The sequence below is a fragment of the Barbatula barbatula genome, assembly GCF_947034865.1.
Source record: "Barbatula barbatula genome assembly, chromosome: 25".
Lineage (NCBI taxonomy): Eukaryota > Metazoa > Chordata > Actinopteri > Cypriniformes > Nemacheilidae > Barbatula > Barbatula barbatula.
Window position 1 is genome coordinate 1722914 of NC_136788.1, and position 19208 is coordinate 1742121.

The window sequence follows — 19208 nt, forward strand, 5'->3', positions numbered from 1 at the left end:
TAGGAGCTATGTTGCAGAGTACCCGACCTTCTTGGAGTCTCTGGGAGGGGTGCTGGAAAGTACTCCGACTGGGGACTCCGTCGTCCTACTGGGTGACTTCAACGCCCATGTCGACAACGACAGTGACACCTGGAGGGGCGTGATTGGGAGGAACGGCCCCCCTGATTTGAACCCGAGCGGTGTTCAGTTATTGGACTTCTGTGCTAGTCACAGTTTGTCTATAACGAACACCATGTTCAGCATAAGGGTGTCCATCAGTGCACGTGGCACCAGACCATATGTTTTGGACACTCGGGTTAAGAGAGGGGCGGAGCTGTCAACTGATCACCACCTGGTGGTGAGTTGGATCCGATGGCAGGAGAGGAAGTTGGACAGACTCAGCTGACCCAAACGTACTGTAAGGGTCTGCTGGGAACGCCTGGCCGAGTCTCCTGTCAGAGAGATCTTTACCTCCCACCTCCGGCAGAGCTTCAACCAGATCCCGAGGGAGGCTGGAGACATTGAGTCCGAGTGGACCATGTTCTCCGCCGCCATTGTCGAAGCGGCCACTCGGAGCTGTGGCCGTAAGGTCTCCGGTGCCTGTCGAGGCGGGAATCCCCGAAACCGGTGGTGGACACCGGAAGTAAGGGAAACCGTCAAGCTGAAGAAGGAGTCTTATCGGGCCTGGTTGGCTTGTGGGACTCCTGAGGCAGCTGACAGGTACTGGCAGGCGAAGCGGACTGCTGCCCGGGTGGTTGTGGAGGCAAAAACTCGGGCCTGGGAGGAGTTTGGTGAGGCCATGGAGAAGGACTATCGACTGGCCTCGAAGAGATTTTGGCAAACCGTCCGGCGCCTCAGGAGAGGGAAACAGTGCCCTACCAACGTTGTTTACAGTGGAGGTGGGAGGCTGTTGACCTCAACTGGGGATGTCGTCGGACGGTGGAAGGAGTACTTCGAGGATCTCCTCAATCCCACCATCACGTCCTCCATTGAGGAAGCAGAGGCTGAGGGCTCAGAGGTGGACTCGTCCATCACCCAAGCCGAAGTCACTGAGGTAGTCAAGAAACTCCTCAGTGGCATGGCACCGGGGGTGGATGAGATTCGCCCTGAGTACCTCAAGTCTCTGGATGTTGTGGGGCTGTCTTGGCTGACACGCCTCTGCAGCATCGCGTGGCGGTCGGGGACAGTGCCTCTGGGATGGCAGACCGGGGTGGTGGTCGCTCTTTTTAAGAAGGGGGACCGGAGGGTGTGTTCCAACTACAGGGGGATCACACTCCTCAGCCTTCCCGGGAAAGTCTATGCCAGGGTACTGGAGAGGAGAATATGGCCGATAGTAGAACCTCGGATTCAGGAGGAACATTGTGGTTTTCGTCCTGGCCGTGGAACGCTGGACCAGCTCTACACCCTCTACAGGGTGCTGGAGGGTTCATGGGAGTTTGCTCAACCAATCCACATGTGTTTTGTGGATTTGGAGAAGGCATTCGACTGTGTCCCTCATGGCATCCTGTGGAGGGTGCTTCGGGAGTATGGGGTCTGTGGTCCTTTGCTAAGGGCTGTCAGGTCCCTGTACGGCCGAAGCAGGAGCTTGGTTCGCATTGCCGGCAGTAAGTCGGACTTGTTCCCAGTGCATGTCGGACTCCGGCAGGGCTGCCCTTTGTCACCGGTTCTGTTCGTAATTTTTATGGACCGAAAGGACAAGATCCCGGATACAGGCGGCTGAAATGAGCTTCCTCCGCAGGGTGGCTGGGCGATCCCTTAGAGATAGGGTGAGAAGCTCGGTCACCCGGGAGGAGCTCGGAGTAGAGCCGCTGCTCCTCCACATCGAGAGGGGTCAGCTGAGGTGGCTTGGGCATCTGTTACGGATGCCTACTGGACACCTTCCCCGGAAGGTGCTCCGGGCCCGTCCGACCGGGAGGAGACCCCGGGGAAGACCTAGGACACGCTGGTGGGACTATGTCTCCGTTTTATTTTAATTGATTGTGATTTCTAGTCATTGAATATTCTTTTGTGTTTATATCTTTTACTTTCACACTTTTTTTGCGTTAAATCCTGTTCAAATACAACAGCTGCCTGTTCCATGGAGGAAGTTTACATTGATCAAATAAAAACAAAATATTTTAATTTAAAATTTGTTAAATAATACTGTTAGTAGATCACAGAATCAAACAAAAATTAGAATTTTACCTAAACACATACCTATAAATAGTATATTTTAAAATCAGAAAAACGGTCTGAAATAGTATCTTATTTTTTACCACTGCTGTATATACAGTATATAATTATGCTTGTCAGAAAATGCATCATCAAAATCCTTAAGGACGTACTCGCACTGTCCTAATCAAACCACGCCTGGGTGCGTTTGAAACCTATGATGACAGTCACACTCGGGCAGAGATGAGAGCAACCAGGCTAAATGTTAGTATGTGATCTTTAAACAAGTAAGCAAAAACTAAACCAGACGCTTTCACAATAATGTTTTAGAGCGAAACTGAATTTTATACATGTCTCTGTATGCATCAATGGACACAGCAGATTGTAAAAGAACTCACTTAAACAATCCCCACCAGACCAGCCAGGCCGACACTCTGCGCAGTACTGCCCTTTCACAAAAAAATCATCCCTTGGGCCCCAAGTACCATTGTTACAGCGTTTACAGTTCTCAAATATGCTGCAGCCTACAGTGGGAAAACAACATTGAAAGATGACGTTAAGAAATAATGTGGACTAAAGTGTTAATATACAAGCATTGACTTACTCATCTAAAAAATTATATTATCCCGAATACATTTTTTTGAGGTTTGACTTTTTATGTAATAACAACATGCATTAGAAGAGTAATTTGCTTTTAATACTGTCAAGTAGTTACTGTATCTGTTATGATTGGTTAAAGGGGTGATGATCTTTTGAAATCTTTTAAAATGGAAATTCTTTTAGAATGGTCTTGGCATCAATAATACTGTATATCCTGCATCTTTCCGCACACTTTCCTGTCAGGGATGTGTTAGAGGGAGAACCCAAGTGCAGGCAGACACGGGGATGACGGGGTTAACAATAAGATTTTAATAACAATAAACACAAAACAAAAACCCACGAGGGAGTAAACAGCACAAGATAAATAACAGTGACAACCAGGACACGGACTAACTAGACGGTTTCTGAGACACTGAATTTAGGGTTTTCATTATCTGTAAGCCATAATCATCAAAATGTCAAGAAATAAAGGCTTGAAATATTTCCCTCTATGTGTAATGAATCTATATAATATATGGGTTTTACTTTCTGAAATGAGTGACAAAAAATATTGAAATTCATATTTTTTTGATGTACCTGTATAGTTCTGTATGATTTATAAGCGTTTTGCCCATGGGGACCTAAATTTTGAGTCCCCATGAGTTGCTGTGTATTCAGGCTTAGGTCCCCACTGAGATATAAAAACAAGGGCACTGATTGATAAATACATTTTGATTGGTGAATATTGTACCTTAATTCAAATAGCTGTTTAATAGGACAATGATTTTTGCAAACCATTGCATGATTGACTGCCTGTCACATAATATATAATTATTTATGATTAAAAATCAAATAATTTAGGAAAGAGAAACGTATTGCTGTTAATACAGGAACCATCAGTTGTCTTCTTATGAATTACTTGTTTGCCATTGAGTGAGTGTTGCTGATGCACAGAAGTTTAAATTGGGAACCAATTTACAAGTCATTTGCAAACTGTAAAACAGTGTTTGTACTCTATACATTCAGGTCAATGCAAAAGCTATTTTGAAAGTGCTTAGGGAAGTGAAATATGAATAGGCAAACCACAAAAGTCACATATCATTGTCCTATGCAAATGAGTTTCATACAGAGGAGGAATGGTAAGTGAGCCCCCTCTGACATCAACAGCCAATCACAGCACTGAAATTGTGGATCGCCAAATGCAATCTTTTCCTTCAGAAAAGGAATACCAATAGCTCAAGCGATACAGTTATAGGGCAACACACCCAAGTTCTGAGTCTCCGCTCCAGAGAGGCAATAACAGAGCAACTCAACCAAGTTCTGAGTCTCACATTCTGAGAGACAGTAACAGATCTTCAAAGTTCTTAGTCTCCCCCCAGAGACTGCAACAGATCAGCAAAGTTGTCCATTTTGGAGAGGCAATAACAGCAACACCAAAAGTTTTGAGTCTCCCTAGAGACTGCAACAGTAACACCAGTTCTGAGTCTCCGCTCCATGAGACTATAACAGATCTGTAATGTATTTCATACTATATACACATTTTTTTAGGAGGATTAAAAATTGTCTGGAAATTATTACATAAATAATTAAATTTTGTATGTTTTTGGGCCAAACACTTTATTAATATTATAATTATATTTCCCTAGGAAACAAAAAAATACAATGATTTATACTTATAAAACAAAGCTTCCATTTAAAAATGTTATATTTAGCTTTAACATCTATTTAGCTAAAACATCAATAAAAAATACTCAAAACAAACCACCACCTTTCCCTTACCGGGGTGTATTATGCAGGGATCACATTCATTTGCGACATTTCGACAGCACGGCACTGCATAACCCACAGGGGACCCTTGAAGAGGACATTTACAGTGGATGACATCATATTCACAACATCCCCTGCACATCACGCTCCACTCTGGCCCTGGACAGTAGTTATACAGGAACCTGTAATCTATTAAGCAACAAGCATTATCAAATTGCCTACACAAGATGTATCAAGAAACATATTCTTGTTTCTTTAAAACATTTAGGGGTGGTTTTCTGGACAGGGCTTTGTGTTTTACTAGATTTATGTTACATGGTGTGCTACCTGATTCTATGCTAACAGTTTAATTGCCAGTGATCAAAGATAAATCAGGTAAAATATCCAGTAAAGAAAGTCATAGACCAATTGCTTTGGCAAGTATAATTAAAAAAATTCTAGAGCATATCCTTATGGACAGACTCAAGGATTATCTGGCAACTACAGACAATCAGATTGGTTTTAAAAGGAAGCATGGAACTGATTTAGGTTAGCACATATCATACCCTGGAAATATAGAATGTATTATACACTGGAAGATTTCTTCATAAGCCTCAGTGTGTTTTCGACAGAATATATTAGTCAGTGAATTATGTAATTATCATTTTTGTATACATTTTTATTTTAAAGTGAACTATTCTATAGCCTCTTAGAAGGCTCTGCTCTTCAAACGTAAAGTACAATATAAGTGAGCAAACTCAGTTAGTCTTAAAAGTTTACTTGAGCTACTAAGGGTTTAAAGTCATGTCTAATTCTGAGCTGCATACAGTAGTTTGAAGAAGTCAGTACAGTATCATTTTTTATCAAAGGTTCAAAAGCACACACTTTAGTGCAGTGGTCAGATATTCCTTAGACCTGAATGATTTAGCAGCACTACAGAAGGAAACTCATCTGAGTCTTGGCAGGGCTCTCACTCTAAATATACCTTCACCCACACTTCAGGGGAAACCACAAACATCTGGATGTCTTTGTTGCCTATCCAGCCTTTGTTTGTGTATGTTCTGTCTTTGTTAGGCTTTACAATCTTGACTAGAGCTGTGGTTGGGATAACTACACATGATGTAAGGCATACCTTTTAGATGAACTAATATTATTTTCCAAAATCCAAAAGACTTTCCTCTCTTGGGTGGGAGGGGGAGGTGTTTTTCTTGAAAATGTATCATTGTTTTCCTTGTCTAACCGTTGCCTTTAATACTCTATGCTCACCACTTACTGCCAACGACTGGTCTGTTTACATCTAACCAAGAAAGATTCACAAAATGTATAGTCTGATATGTCCTTTGTCTTACTGTCTAACACTATGTGAGTCCTGTCTGAGTGCAGGATTGTAGCATCTCACGATTACAGGTTTGTTCCAAGATAACAAATAAATATAAAGTTTTATTTTACAGAAAATAAACCAGTTATTGTTTGTTAACTATCTCCCGTTCTACAATCTAATGCAATCCAGCAGTTACATTCTCTCTTGCTCTCTCTCTCTCTCTCTCTCCGTTTACAAGTCTTGCTATGTACAGACAGACAGCTTATCGCAAAGACACAGAGACTCTTTTTGAAAAAAGAAACTCACCATATGGCCAGGCTGTCCCCTGAGCAAGCAGGAGGAGGATGGTGAGGAGGGTGATGCAGGGCAGAGAGCTGAAGCTCAAGGAGTGGATGCCGCATGCCTGCTGGCTGCACCCATGAAGCACTCCAGATAAACACATGCTATGGTCTCAAGTTCTGTTTACTCTCTGAACTCAGCTGCACTAACATCACCTCTCCTCTTTCCTTCCTTCCCACCCTTCTGACTCACATACTCTCTTGCCCCTATGCACCCTCTCTCTTTTCATTCGCTATACTCAAAGTAGTTCCTCTATCTGTTGTTAAGTTTCTCTCCCCTCCCTTGGTGTTAGGTTTCAGGGTCGAGCCTTTTAAGAGTCTCCACTTATAAAAATCTGTACTGTGGAGTACACTCACTGTTTCAGAATAAAAGTGCAGTAGGCAACTATTCTATTCTAACACTATTTTAAGTTTCCAGAGTTAAAACAGATTTGCCTGGTATGTTTATTCTTTCTTAGAAGAATTTATTGTGTCAGCTTGGTATCTTGTAAACACTGATTTGTTTCCAGGCAGACTGGTGCATTTCCTGACTCCCAAAAATGTGTAGTCAAGTAAAGTCAGCTTAATTTATATAGCGAATATATATTTAAATTTTTCATTGTTACAAAGCAGCTGTACAAGAAAACATTGACTATAAGTAAAACATAAAAGGTTATGGAACTCAAAACACAGGTCAAATATCAGACACACATTAAATTCCTATATGCAGTGTTAATTAAATAAGACTGAGAGTAGAGTACATTGCAACAAATGTATCAGTTGTTATTGGAAGTGTCCCTGGTTCCGGTTGATCTAACTAGTGCAGCCTAGATCTTTGAAATATATAAATTATGATAGAGTACTATCGAATATAAAGCCAAGATTCTTAACTGAAGATTTTATGGAAGATCCATCAATAGTTATGCAGTATTCTTGGTTGTTACGTAGGGCAGTTTTCGGTCCGATAAGTAACACTTCAGTTTTGTCCGAGTTCAGTAATAAAAAATTGCTACTCATCCACTTTTTTATATACCGACTATGCATTCCACTATTCGATGGAATTGCTGTGTTTCATGAGGCTTAGAGGAAATATAAAGTTGCGTATCATCAGCATAACAGTGAAAGCTTACTCCGTGTCGCTTTATTATATCTCCTAGAGGTAGCATGTATAATGCGAAGAGCATAGGCCCTAAGACTGAGCCCTGTGGTACACCGTACTGGAATTGCGATTTGCGTGATACCTCATTGTTTATTGCTACATATTGAAAACGGTCGCATAAATAAGATCTAAGCCATTTCAAAGCTATTTCCTTAATACCAACATAATTTTCGAGTCTATGTAGGAGCATGCTGTGGTCAGTGGTGTCGAATGCAGCACTAAGATCTAGCAGCACCAATAAGGAGATACAACCTAGGTCGGACGCCATAGGCAGATCATTTGTAACTCTAATCAGAGCAGTCTCTGTACTGTGATGTGCTCTAAATCCAGACTGGAAATCTTCATTAATCTCATTCCTTTGGATGAAGGAGCATATTTGAGTTGAGACTACATTTTCCAGAACTTTAGATAAGAAAGGTAGATTCGAAATAGGTCTGTAGTTAACTAGTTCTCCAGTGTCCAGATGGGGTTTTTTGACAAGGGGCCTTATAACAGCCACCTTATATGCTTTAGGCACATGTCCTAATGTCAGAGATGAGTTAATAATGCTAAGTAGAGGATCTATAATTTCTGGGAGCATTTCTTTCAGTAGATTTGTAGGTATAGGGTCTAACATGCATGAAGTTGATTTAGATGATCTAATGATTTTAGAGAGTTCATCATGATCTATAGTAGAAAATAAATGTAATTTCTCCTTAGAGGCACTGTAGTTAGTCGTTTGTTCAGCGGGATTCACTTCTGGTTGCATAGTTATAATTTTTTCTCTAATATCTTGGATTATATTTGTGAAATAGTTCATAAAATCATCATTGCTATGCTGGTATACAGAATCAGAAGTCGCTGACGATTTACTTTTGGTTAATTTAGCCACTGTATCAAATAAAAACCTAGGGTTATGCTGGTTTTCTTCTATTAGTGATGAAAGGTAGGCAGATCTAGACGTTTTTAGGGCTTTCCTGTATTTTTTAATACTATCCTTCCAGGCAGTACGAAATACCTCTAATTTAGTTTTCTTAAAGTTGCGCTCCATTTTTCGTGCCGCTTTCTTTAGAGCCTGAGTGAGTTCATTATTCCACGGTGTCGGTCGGTTATTTTTAATCTTCTTTAAGCGCAGAGGAGCAACTATGTCTAGCGTTTCCGAGAAGGTGGCATTAATATTTTCAATGGTAAAGTCAAGATCTTTAACGTTATTACTCATGCTAGAGATTTGAGACAATTCAGGCAAATTATCAAGAAATGCACCTTTTGTAGTCGAAGTTATTGTTCTACAATATTTGTAACTTGGAGTTTGATTTGCCACCATTGGGTAGTGAATACCAGATAATGCATGATACCAGATAATGATCCAAAATGTCTTCGCTCTGCTAAATTTGACTTGATGTCAGGCGCTCTGGCTCCCGGTAAACATTTGACTATGGTGGCTGGTGCCTCTATGTTAATGTTCCGAACAATAGAATCACCGATAACTAGGGCACTTTCAGCAGGTTTATCAGTCGGTGCGTCACTGAGCGGGGCAAACCTGTTCGAGACTGTAGTCGGAACGGTTGAGTGGTGTTTTGACCTGCGACTACGCCGTCTCACATTCACAAAGCTTCCCAGCTGCGGGGGTTGTTCAACCGGAACCGAACTGTGTGCGCTAATATTGCTCGCATCCAAAGTGTTTTCTAAGCTCCTTACATTCTTACTGTTGGGCCCCTCGCCGCTGACAGAGAAGGCTAAGCTAAACATTTGACATGAGGTGCAAGTGACAATAATAAGAGAAGCCATAACTCACCGGGTTTGAAGAGTAATTCCAACTTACCAAGGCTGCTCGGTGATTTTTAGTATATACTCTTAAGTCAAGTCAAGTCAAGTCAGCTTTATTTATATAGCGCTTTTTACAATTTTCATTGTTACAAAGCAGCTGTACAAGAAAAAATGACTATAAGTAAAACATAAAAGGTTATGGAATTCAAAACACAGGTCAAATATCAGACACACAATAAATTCCTATATGCAGTGTTAATTAAATAAGACTACCAAATTCTAGCAGCCCCCCCGGCCAGGCAAAACAGTGCAAAACAGTATGCAAACGGTGGCGAGGAACCCAAAACTCCATTGGAGGAGAAAAAAAACCTCGGAGGGAAACCAGGCCTAACCAGGGGATTCCAGTTCCCCTCTGGCAAAAACTGCTGCCTCTGCACAAGCTCAACAGTGCTTGCACAACAAGGCAAAATAAAAAAAAATAGATTTAAAATTATCATTAATAATCTAATAGTGGCTGAAGTTTTGTAGGGACGTCACTTCCTTCGTCCAGCATTTGTCAGGTCTAGGAATGGATTGCGCCCTGCCCGCTCCGCTCTTGTAACCTTGGAACAATGAGACAAGACTGGCTGAGAGTAGAGTATTGTTCTGCACTCTTTGATGCAACAAATGCATCAGTTGTTATTGGAAGTGTCCCTGGTTCCGGTTGATCTAACTAGTGCAGCCTAGATCTTTGAAATACATATATTATGATAATGTAGTGTATGCAAGATTAAAAAGATGCGTCTTTAGTCTAGATTTAAACTGACAGAGTGTGTCCGCCTCCCGGATATTGCAGGGAAGACTGTTCCAAAGTTTAGGCGCTAGATAAGAAAAGGATCTGCCGCCTGCACTTGATTTTGAAATTCTAGGTATTACCAACTGACCTGACGCCTGAGAGCGTAGTGCACGTGATGGACTATAATACGTTAGAAGTTCTCTCAAGTAGTGAGGAGCTAAACCATGCAAGGCTTTATAGGTAATAAGCAAGATTTTAAAATTTATGCGATGCTTTATAGGTAACCAGTGCAAGGTTGACAGAACCGGGCTAATATGCTCATACTTTTTTGTACGTGTAAGAACTCGAGCTGCCGCATTTTGGACCAGTTGGAGTTTTTGTAATAGGCCTGCAGGGCAAGTTAACTATAGACCTTTTTCGAATCTACCTTTCTTATCTAAAGTTCTGGAAAAAGTAGTCTCAATTCAAATATGCTCCTTCCTCCAAAGGAATGAGATTAATGAAGATTTCCAGTCTGGATTTAGAGCACATCACAGTACAGAGACTGCTCTGATTAGAGTTACAAATGATCTGCTTATGGCGTCTGACCGAGGTTGTATCTCCTTATTGGTGCTGCTAGATCTTAGTGCTGCATTCGACACCATTGACCACAGCATGCTCCTACATAGACTTGAAAATGATGTCGGTATTAAGGAAATAGCTTTGAAATGGCTTAGATCTTATTTATGCGACTGTTTCCAATATGTAAAAATAAACAATGAGGTATCACGCAAATCGCAAGTCCAGTACGGTGTACCACAGGGCTCAGTACTAGGGCCTATGCTCTTCGCATTATACATGTTACCCCTAGGAGATATAATAAAGCGACACGGAATAAGCTTTCACTGCTATGCTGATGATACGCAACTTTAGAGAGAAACTGTTAGCACACAAGAAAAATAGAAGGCGAGATGATATTTAGCAGTGTAAACAGAAAGCCCTCTAGCACGCTTGTGCTATGCTAACGGCGCTGAGTGTTTTGGTTTAAGATCTTCAAGTAAATAACCAGGAGATGGTCATTGAGATATCAGGATAAGTTTAGCAACAACAATGATAAGTAACAATGTATGCTATGAATAAAATACACTAATATTAAAGAAGGTACAAGTGCAGTGATACAACAAACCGATTCCGCTGCAGTGAGGTGAAACTCCGTCTACCGTCTCCCAAAACACCTGGAAGAGCGGAGGTCTGTAAGAGTAGCAGCAGACAATTCAATTCAACAGTGATCTTGCAATTTCTAATTATTTTAATCGTTTACCATATATCAAAAGAATGCAGAAATCTGATACTATATAGGCATTTCGGTCTGTTTGACGTTTATAGTTTACCCTTACTTAAAAATAACCAGTAAAAATAGTGCACAGTATACTGTATTAATATGAAGGAATTCCCCTAATCCTTTTATAGTTGCTTTACCTGTATTGTACATTTTGGACTGCATTAAATTACAGTTTAGCTCACAGAAATGTCCGAAAAATAAAGGAAAGTGTACTGGTGACCCTCAGGAGGATTAAACCCTGGGGGCCCTTTATGGTCTTAATGTGGCCCTGATCTTAGAGACACATTGAAAACAAATACTTTTTCAAGAATGACCCCAAAAGGTCTTTGAATTAGTTCATTCCAAAACAATGAACATTCATCCAAAAATAATTTGTCCCCATGCCATGTGAGGCTCATGTTGATGGGAATTCAAGACGTGTTCCTGAAGATTTTTTAGGGCTGTTCAAGAAAGCATAGGTTCACTTAACATAAACTTTCAGTTAATTAACTAAAACACTGGCATGTCAGGTCCAGATCACCTTTAAGGACAAGTCAAGCTCCTGATGGTAAACGAGAGTTAACACACGCTCATAGTGAGCACATAAAGACAATAGCTACTTTTCCACCATCTGTTCTCATTGCTTAACTGTTTGGGCTGATAACAAAGCTCTCTGGCATGTAATACAAATTTGTCAGTGTCAGTCATTGCCTTGCCACTGTAAGTTTTTACCAGGGACGTGCACAGACATTTTGAGGGGAGGGGATCAAGAGGAAAAAAGGGCACTTCTCATATTTGTTAGAATTTTTTCTAAACAAAATGTTAAATATATTAAAATAACTATTTGTTTCCGACCCGATGGTTTCATGTTCTTTCATTTATTCAACAATGTCTTCAAAATAATCCGTTCACAAAAGCCCTTTTCACACAAAGATCCTGGAAAATACACAGAAAATGTGTCCAGGTATTTGTCCTGGGATTGTTAGATTTTGTTCATTCACACTGGCAGTGATTTTCTGGAATCTGGAAATTTACACGGCAAAGGCTAGCCTTAGTGTTTTGTGGATTCACACGGCATGCGGCAGTCACGATTGGCCAGTTCATTTTCAAAGGGAAAAGCACACACGAGCGCACACACACATTAAATGTAACTTAAATATTTAATTTATTCCTTTTTCACATCCAACATTTATAGTAGGCTACATGTGTATTTGTAAAACCCCTTTACACATTTAAATAAAGAGCTCTATTATTTAAAATATGTAGTCATCAAACCAATCTTTCGGTGTCATGCATGTGTAGATTTGTCACAATAATGTTTATTTTCCAGTTATTTCATTATATGTTTGGCCAATGTATTTTATTGACCTATCCTCCAACCCACGGCCGTATGCAGGTCTTTCGAAGTACTGAGGTCAAAAACATTTTTAACTTTCCTTGATCGACATACTGTATGTGCATTTTAAGATGTACGGAGTGCAAATTAGATAACAATAGCTAAAACCATGTCTGTCTTTATGCGTGTCAGTGTCAGTAAAGAAAGTAAATAAGCACATAGTAAATTGGTATTTTTATACACATTTTAAAAGATCTTTGTGAGGGATCAAGCCCTTTAACTTTTTCAGTACAGACATGTTTTTATAGGCTAACCACAATCTATAAACACACCAAGAGTCAAAGCCACACGGTTAAGCATGTACTAGTAATGGTCTGGTAATGTTTTGTCACGTCACACTGACATTTCTGAATTACATATTTCAAGCTGGTATTACAGTCGGTTGTTTATTCAGGTTTGTTATTTAAATGTTGTAGAGCATCAAGCGCACACCATGGAAAAATAGAGGGGACCTCAATAGTGGATAAGGTCATGGTCCAATGCCGTTTGTGCCTTACTTTAAATCTGACCAAATGAGTCTTTTTAAAATGAGAATTTCGAGGTTCTCAAGAAAAGAAAAAAAGGCAGACAAAAACAGAATGGCATGGTGTCTTTAAGAAAGTCTGGACTACAGCACTTGTGAATCAATGGCATGCTGTTGAAAAAAGTGTTGGGGGATATGTCTCTGAGATAATGGAAAACGCAGACATGGAAAGTTGCAGTGAGGACCAGTCCAGAGAGCCGGAGATTTACCATGTAACAAACACAGAAAACACACACCACAGACAGTTCATAAAAGACAGTTAGGCAGAAACATCAGAACTGTGCAAACTATTTTAATACACAAACTTAACAAAGCTAGAGGCATATGGAATAAACAGTTGTTTTAAATGGAAACGTTTGTTTTGGTTCTCCATAGGAACTCTAGGGCAATGTTTGATGTGTGTTTTGGACTTTTTTACTGGTCTAAGAATGGGAAGTTATTTCAAAAAATGAAATTAACAGCAAAAACCTTTGAATTACTATGTTCAGAGTAGTGGTCTTTGTGATATTAACATCCTGATGGCGCCGCGAACGGCTGCTTCAGTGCTTGGCTCTCCAGTGTTTGTCCTGTTTTTATTCGTTTTTCCTGTTTTTTGTTTAACAAACACGATCGGTTTCACCAGGGATGAACTGCTGAACATTCGGCAGAACACACCACAAGATCTTTTTTCGGATTTCAATTATTCAGAAGTTTTACTGAACATTATCGTCGGAGGAACAGCGGCGCTGATTAGACGCTTCAGGACGCGCAGACGGGGGAAGCGAGCGGGAGCGCTTGTCAGACTCAGGATGCGCGGATTTCGAACGCCGTTGCCTAGCATCCATCTGGCAAATCTCCGCTCTCTACCCAACAAAACGGACGAACTCCTTCTGCTCTCTCGGACAAATAAGGATTTCTCACTCTCTGCTGCTCTGTGTTTCACGGAAACGTGGCTGAATGACGCCATACCGGACAGCGCACTCCATCTGCCGGACTTTCAGCTGTTTAGAGCAGATCGCGACGCAGAATCAACAGGGAAATCGCGCGGTGGCAGGACATGTTTTTACATCAATGAACGGTGGTGTACAGATGTAACTGTCTTGAAGAAGATGTGCTGTTCAGATCTAGAAGTGCTGTTTGTCAACTGCAAGCCGTTCTATTCACCGCGGGAGTTTCACTCGTTCATTCTGGTGAGTGTTTACATTCCTCCACAAGCGCACGTGAACTCAGCTTTACAGAAACTCGCTGATCAGATCACAGAGACAGAACAACAACACCCGGACTCCGTCTTAATCATTCTTGGGGACTTTAATAAAGCCAATCTCTCCTGTGAACTGCCAAAATACAGACAGCATGTTACATGTCCCACCAGAAGCAGTAATATATTGGATCACTGTTACACCACAATAAAGGATGCATATCACCAGTGGCGGCCGGCCAATAGAGGGCGCTAGGGCGCCGCCCCCCTTAAGCCACAAAAAAAAATGAAAACAATTAAAACAAAAATAGTAATAATAATGAGAAAAACATCAGTATGTCAATATTTGTGTGTTTTAAATATGGAATGCACCCAGTAATACATGTAAAATATGATACAAAATCATATTTGCAACCTTTCCTCTGCCTGTCTGACCGCTTCATCAGCTCTGGGGCGATAGAGAAAGCGCCCCAAGGAGGCGGGTCTATGTAGCAGTTAAGCCAATTGCTAATTTAAGATTTGAATGTATGACATAAAATTTAGCCAATCAGCGTTCTTAAATAGAATCCAAGAAGGGCGATCATTTTATCGCCCCAAGCCCTGATAAAATAAGGACTGGGCTCTAGGGGCGCCATTTTTACTAAACGACAATGGCGAGCGCGGACGTTACTCCTCCAAGACCCAGTCAAAGGTTTGAGTTCAGCCACTTGATATCCATTTCTATATTATACATCCTTTATACAGTGTAAGAATTCCTATAAACTTTATAATAATTTAATGTTATTGTCCACTTTCCACTCTGTTCTGACAGCATGCATATTGTGTTGCCTATTTACTACCAATGGCACCAACAGCCTTTCCAAAAGATGTTACTTATATGTAGAAATAGTCAATTGTTTACAAGTTCAGTTTAAATGCAAATAAAAGGCTTGTGTTTGTGCATCATGATGTTTATGTTTTTGTGTACGAATGCCTCAACTTTTTAATATTGGCATTAAATAATTACTGACTATTTCACTGAGCACTGCTGTCCTGCAGTTTGTGTTAAATTTTATTGCGATGGTTACGGAAACAAAAAAGTATGGCACAGCCCCACCGAGAATATTTTTCACCAGCCGCCACTGCATATCACTCTGTTCCATGAGCAGCTTTGGGGCTGTCTGATCGCTGTCTGGTTCATCTTATACCGACCTACAAGCAAAAACTTAAATCTGCTAAACCTGTAGTAAGGACTGTGAGGAGATGGACCAGCGAAACAGAGCAGGATTTTCAAGCCTGTTTTGACCTCACTGATTGGAGTGTTTTTGAAGCAGCTACCACCGAACTGGACGAACTCACGGAGACTGTAACATCCTATATTAGTTTTTGTGAGGATATATGCATTCCTACCAGGACTTATTTAACATTCAACAATGATAAGCCATGGTTTACAGCAAAACTCAGACATCTTCGTCGGGCCAAAGAGGATGCCTACAGAAATGGGGACAGAGTATTATACAATCAGGCCAGGAACACACTGAACAAAGAGATTAGAGCGGCTAAAAAGACCTACGCTAAAAAGTTGGAGGACCAGTTTACTTCCAATGACTCAACTTCAGTGTGGAGAGGACTGAGAGCCATCACCAACTACAAGACACCATCCCCCTGCACTGAGGCTAATCAATGACTTGCTAACGACCTGAATGAGTTTTATTGTAGATTTGAAACCCCCAAAACCCATTCTGACCATCTCTCTACACAACCGTTAACACCTCCTTCAATCCCCCTCTCCACACCTCCTGCTCTTCAAATCTGTGAAGATGATGTGCGCCAGGTCTTCAGAAAGAACAAAAGAAGAAAAGCACCAGGCCCAGATGGCGTTACACCAGCCTGTCTGAAAACTTGTGCTGACCAGCTGGCCCCCATCTTTTCACAGATCTTTAACAGATCTCTGGAGTTGTGTAAAGTGCCTTCCTGCTTCAAACACTCCACCATCATCCCCGTTCCAAAGAAACCCAAGATAACAGGACTTAACGACTACAGACCTGTGGCTCTTACGTCTGTCGTCATGAAGTCGTTTGAAAAACTGGTTCTGGCTAATCTGAAGGACATCACTGGACCCTTACTGGACCCCCTGCAGTTTGCTTACCGAGCAAACAGGTCTGTGGATGACGCAATCAACATGGGATTGCACTTCATCCTGCAACATCTGGCAAAACAGGGACTTATGTGAGGATCCTGTTTGTGGACTTTAGTTCGGCTTTCAACACCATCATCCCAACAGCCCTCCAGACCAAACTGACCCAGCTCTCTGTTCCTAGCTCTATCTGTCAGAGGATCACCAGCTTTCTGACAGATCGGCAACAGTTAGTGAGACTGGGGAAATTCATGTCAAACAGCTGCTCCACCAACACGGGTGCCCCTCAGGGATGTGTTCTCTCCCCACTGCTCTTCTCACTGTACACCAACGACTGCACCTCTAAAGACCCTTCTGTCAAGCTCCTGAAGTTTGCAGACGACACTACAGTCATCGGCCTCATCCAGGACGGTGACCAGTCTGCTTACAGACAAGAGGTTGAGCAGCTGGCTGTCTGGTGCAGTCTTAACAACATGGAGCTGAACATGCTCAAAACAGTGGAGATGATCCTGGACTTCAGAAGAAACCCCCCTGCACTCCTCCCACTCACCATCATGAACAGCACTGTGGCTGCAGTGGACTCATTCAGATTCCTGGGAACCACCATCTCTCAGGACCTGAAGTGGGACAATCACATTGATTCAATTGTGAAAAAGGCCCAACAAAGGTTGTACTTCCTTCGCCAGCTGAGGAAGTTTAACCTGCCACAGGAGCTGCTGAAACAGTTCTACTCATCCATCATTGAGTCTGTACTGTGCACTTCAATAACTGTCTGGTTTGGTTCAGCTAGAAAATCAGACATCAGAAGACTACAGAGAACGGTTCGGACTGCTGAAAGGATTATTGGTACACCCCTGCCCACCCTTCAAGAACTGTATACATCCAGAGTGAGGTAAAGGGCTAGGAAAATCACTCTGGATCCCTCACATCCAAGTTACCCCATCTTTGAACTTTTGCCATCTGGCCGGCACTTCAGAGCCGCAAATACCAGGACAGTCAGTCACAAGAACAGTTTCTTCCCCCAGGCAATCTACCTCATGAACAGTTAAATGTTCCCCACTTATGCAATAAAAAAGTGCAATATCCTTATATGTATTGTTACCCCTCCATCCTAGTACATCTCTGCATCTACTTAATCCTATCCCATTATAATTTCTAGCACAATTGTTTATACACTTATTTATTTGCCTATTTCTTGTCTGTGTGTTGTTGTCTCTGTGTACTGGAAGGTTATGTCACAAAAACAAATTCCTTGTATGTGCAAGCATATTTGACAATAAAGCTCTTTCTGATTCTGATATTTGTAAAATCGAAGAATAAACATCTTATAATAAAAATTGTTGATGATTTTACTGTCATGTTGTCTTCCACATTACACATGTTACACTGCTAGAATTTTATAGTCTTATTTAATGAACATTTAATTGTGATTTCTACTGGTGGTAACTCAGTTAGAGATATCTCTAATTCAGGGGCGATTCTAGGATTTTTTTCAACAGGGGGGCGCAAGAGGGGCCACAATTAATACAGAGGGGCCAATCTTGTGTTATGTGAACTGTATATCAAAATCATTTTAAGAGTTTAGGAACCTTTAAATTCAGTAATAAACAGTGATACCCTATTATATTTTAATAGCAGTTATTCACTGCTCTAAATCAAAACAATTTGTGTTAACTTTTCACATTACAAAAGTGAAAGAAAAACTGTAATAAATAAACTTCTGTGAAAACACAGTACACACTAAATTTTAGACTAATTTTATTTACTTTGACACAAAATTCAAGAAAACTACAATATATTGTATAGCAAGATGGCAAGAAAAGTAAACATCAAGTTATAGAAATTAGATACAATTAATTTTAGCCAAACAACTGTAAATACTGACCAAACAAATAAACAACAACTTAGTTCATAAGTTGTAAAATGTGGCTTATAATAGGTTTATGTATCTGGTTAATTAAAAAAAGTACCATTCAGCTTCTGAAGGTGGGGAAGTATCCAGCTCTTCCACATCACTTTCACTCTCATCTGTTTCATCCCTAGAGACAGCTATAACACAAAGGCATATTAGTAAAATACAAGGATAAAACACTTTAAAACTTATAACTCGGCATTTATGGGCCTTAAACTGAACAGAAAAACAGTCGCGTGGCGTGTCTCACCTTAAAGTGTGTAGCATTAGATAAACATCATAGATCATACGATTTGTTTCTTCACCTCGCTATATTATGAATAGCCAGAATAACATTATAGATATCTTCATTGCCTGTTATGACTAGTAATAATCACATTGTAGATATACTAATTCCAATTGCGACGACTCAAAATTACAGAAGAGATATCTGGAATTGGAATTTTGACTAGTCAAAACTAAATTATGACTAGTACAGCCAGGCGTATTTTATGTCAAAATGGCTTGCCATAAACGCACGGTTCAGATTCACAACAAAAGATTCGTTAAGAATTGTAAGATCCATGGAACCGCGTCCACTGATATGAATCAGATTCGAAAAAAACAAGTACACCTGACTGCAGGCTGCAGTACGGGGCGGTGCTAAATATGGGGGTGGAGATCAAGGTTGTGCTCCGCTCCCTACGCGTCTCATTGGTCAATGGGTGGGGTAATATTAAGGGCGGGTCTATGTGTCGTCTCGTCCTAACCTTGCGTTATTGGTTAAACACAAGTAATGACGTCGATTCTTCCGTATGTATCATTTCAATTGAATAGTTCAGATGCAAAACCCTCTAAATACCACATTATTAACTTGAGACGATGAGTCAATGTTTTTTTTATACATAGCAGTCGGAAATATATGTTATTAATGGATTCAATTGTTTTTGTTAAAAAGAAACGACGTCTGATTGACTCTCCATTCCAGATTTAAAATGCACTGTAATGAAACTTAACTTGTTAATAAATCTG

The 19208-nt window shown here is 40.8% G+C and overlaps 1 protein-coding gene across 3 annotated transcripts in view; it reads right to left on the reverse strand.

Moving 5' to 3' along the window:
• pamr1b (peptidase domain containing associated with muscle regeneration 1b) overlaps positions 1-6304 on the reverse strand; it is a 31567-nt gene extending 25263 nt beyond the window's left edge. For all 3 annotated transcript variants that reach the window (XM_079450380.1, XM_079450379.1, XM_079450381.1), the window contains exons 1-3: positions 6083-6304; positions 4489-4665; positions 2529-2654 (exon numbers count right to left, since the gene is read on the reverse strand). In XM_079450380.1, the coding sequence (XP_079306506.1) occupies positions 2529-2654; positions 4489-4665; positions 6083-6218 (439 nt within the window). In that variant the 5' untranslated portion in view covers positions 6219-6304. The remainder of the gene's footprint in view (positions 1-2528; positions 2655-4488; positions 4666-6082) is intronic.
• Positions 6305-19208: the final 12904 nt, after the last annotated feature.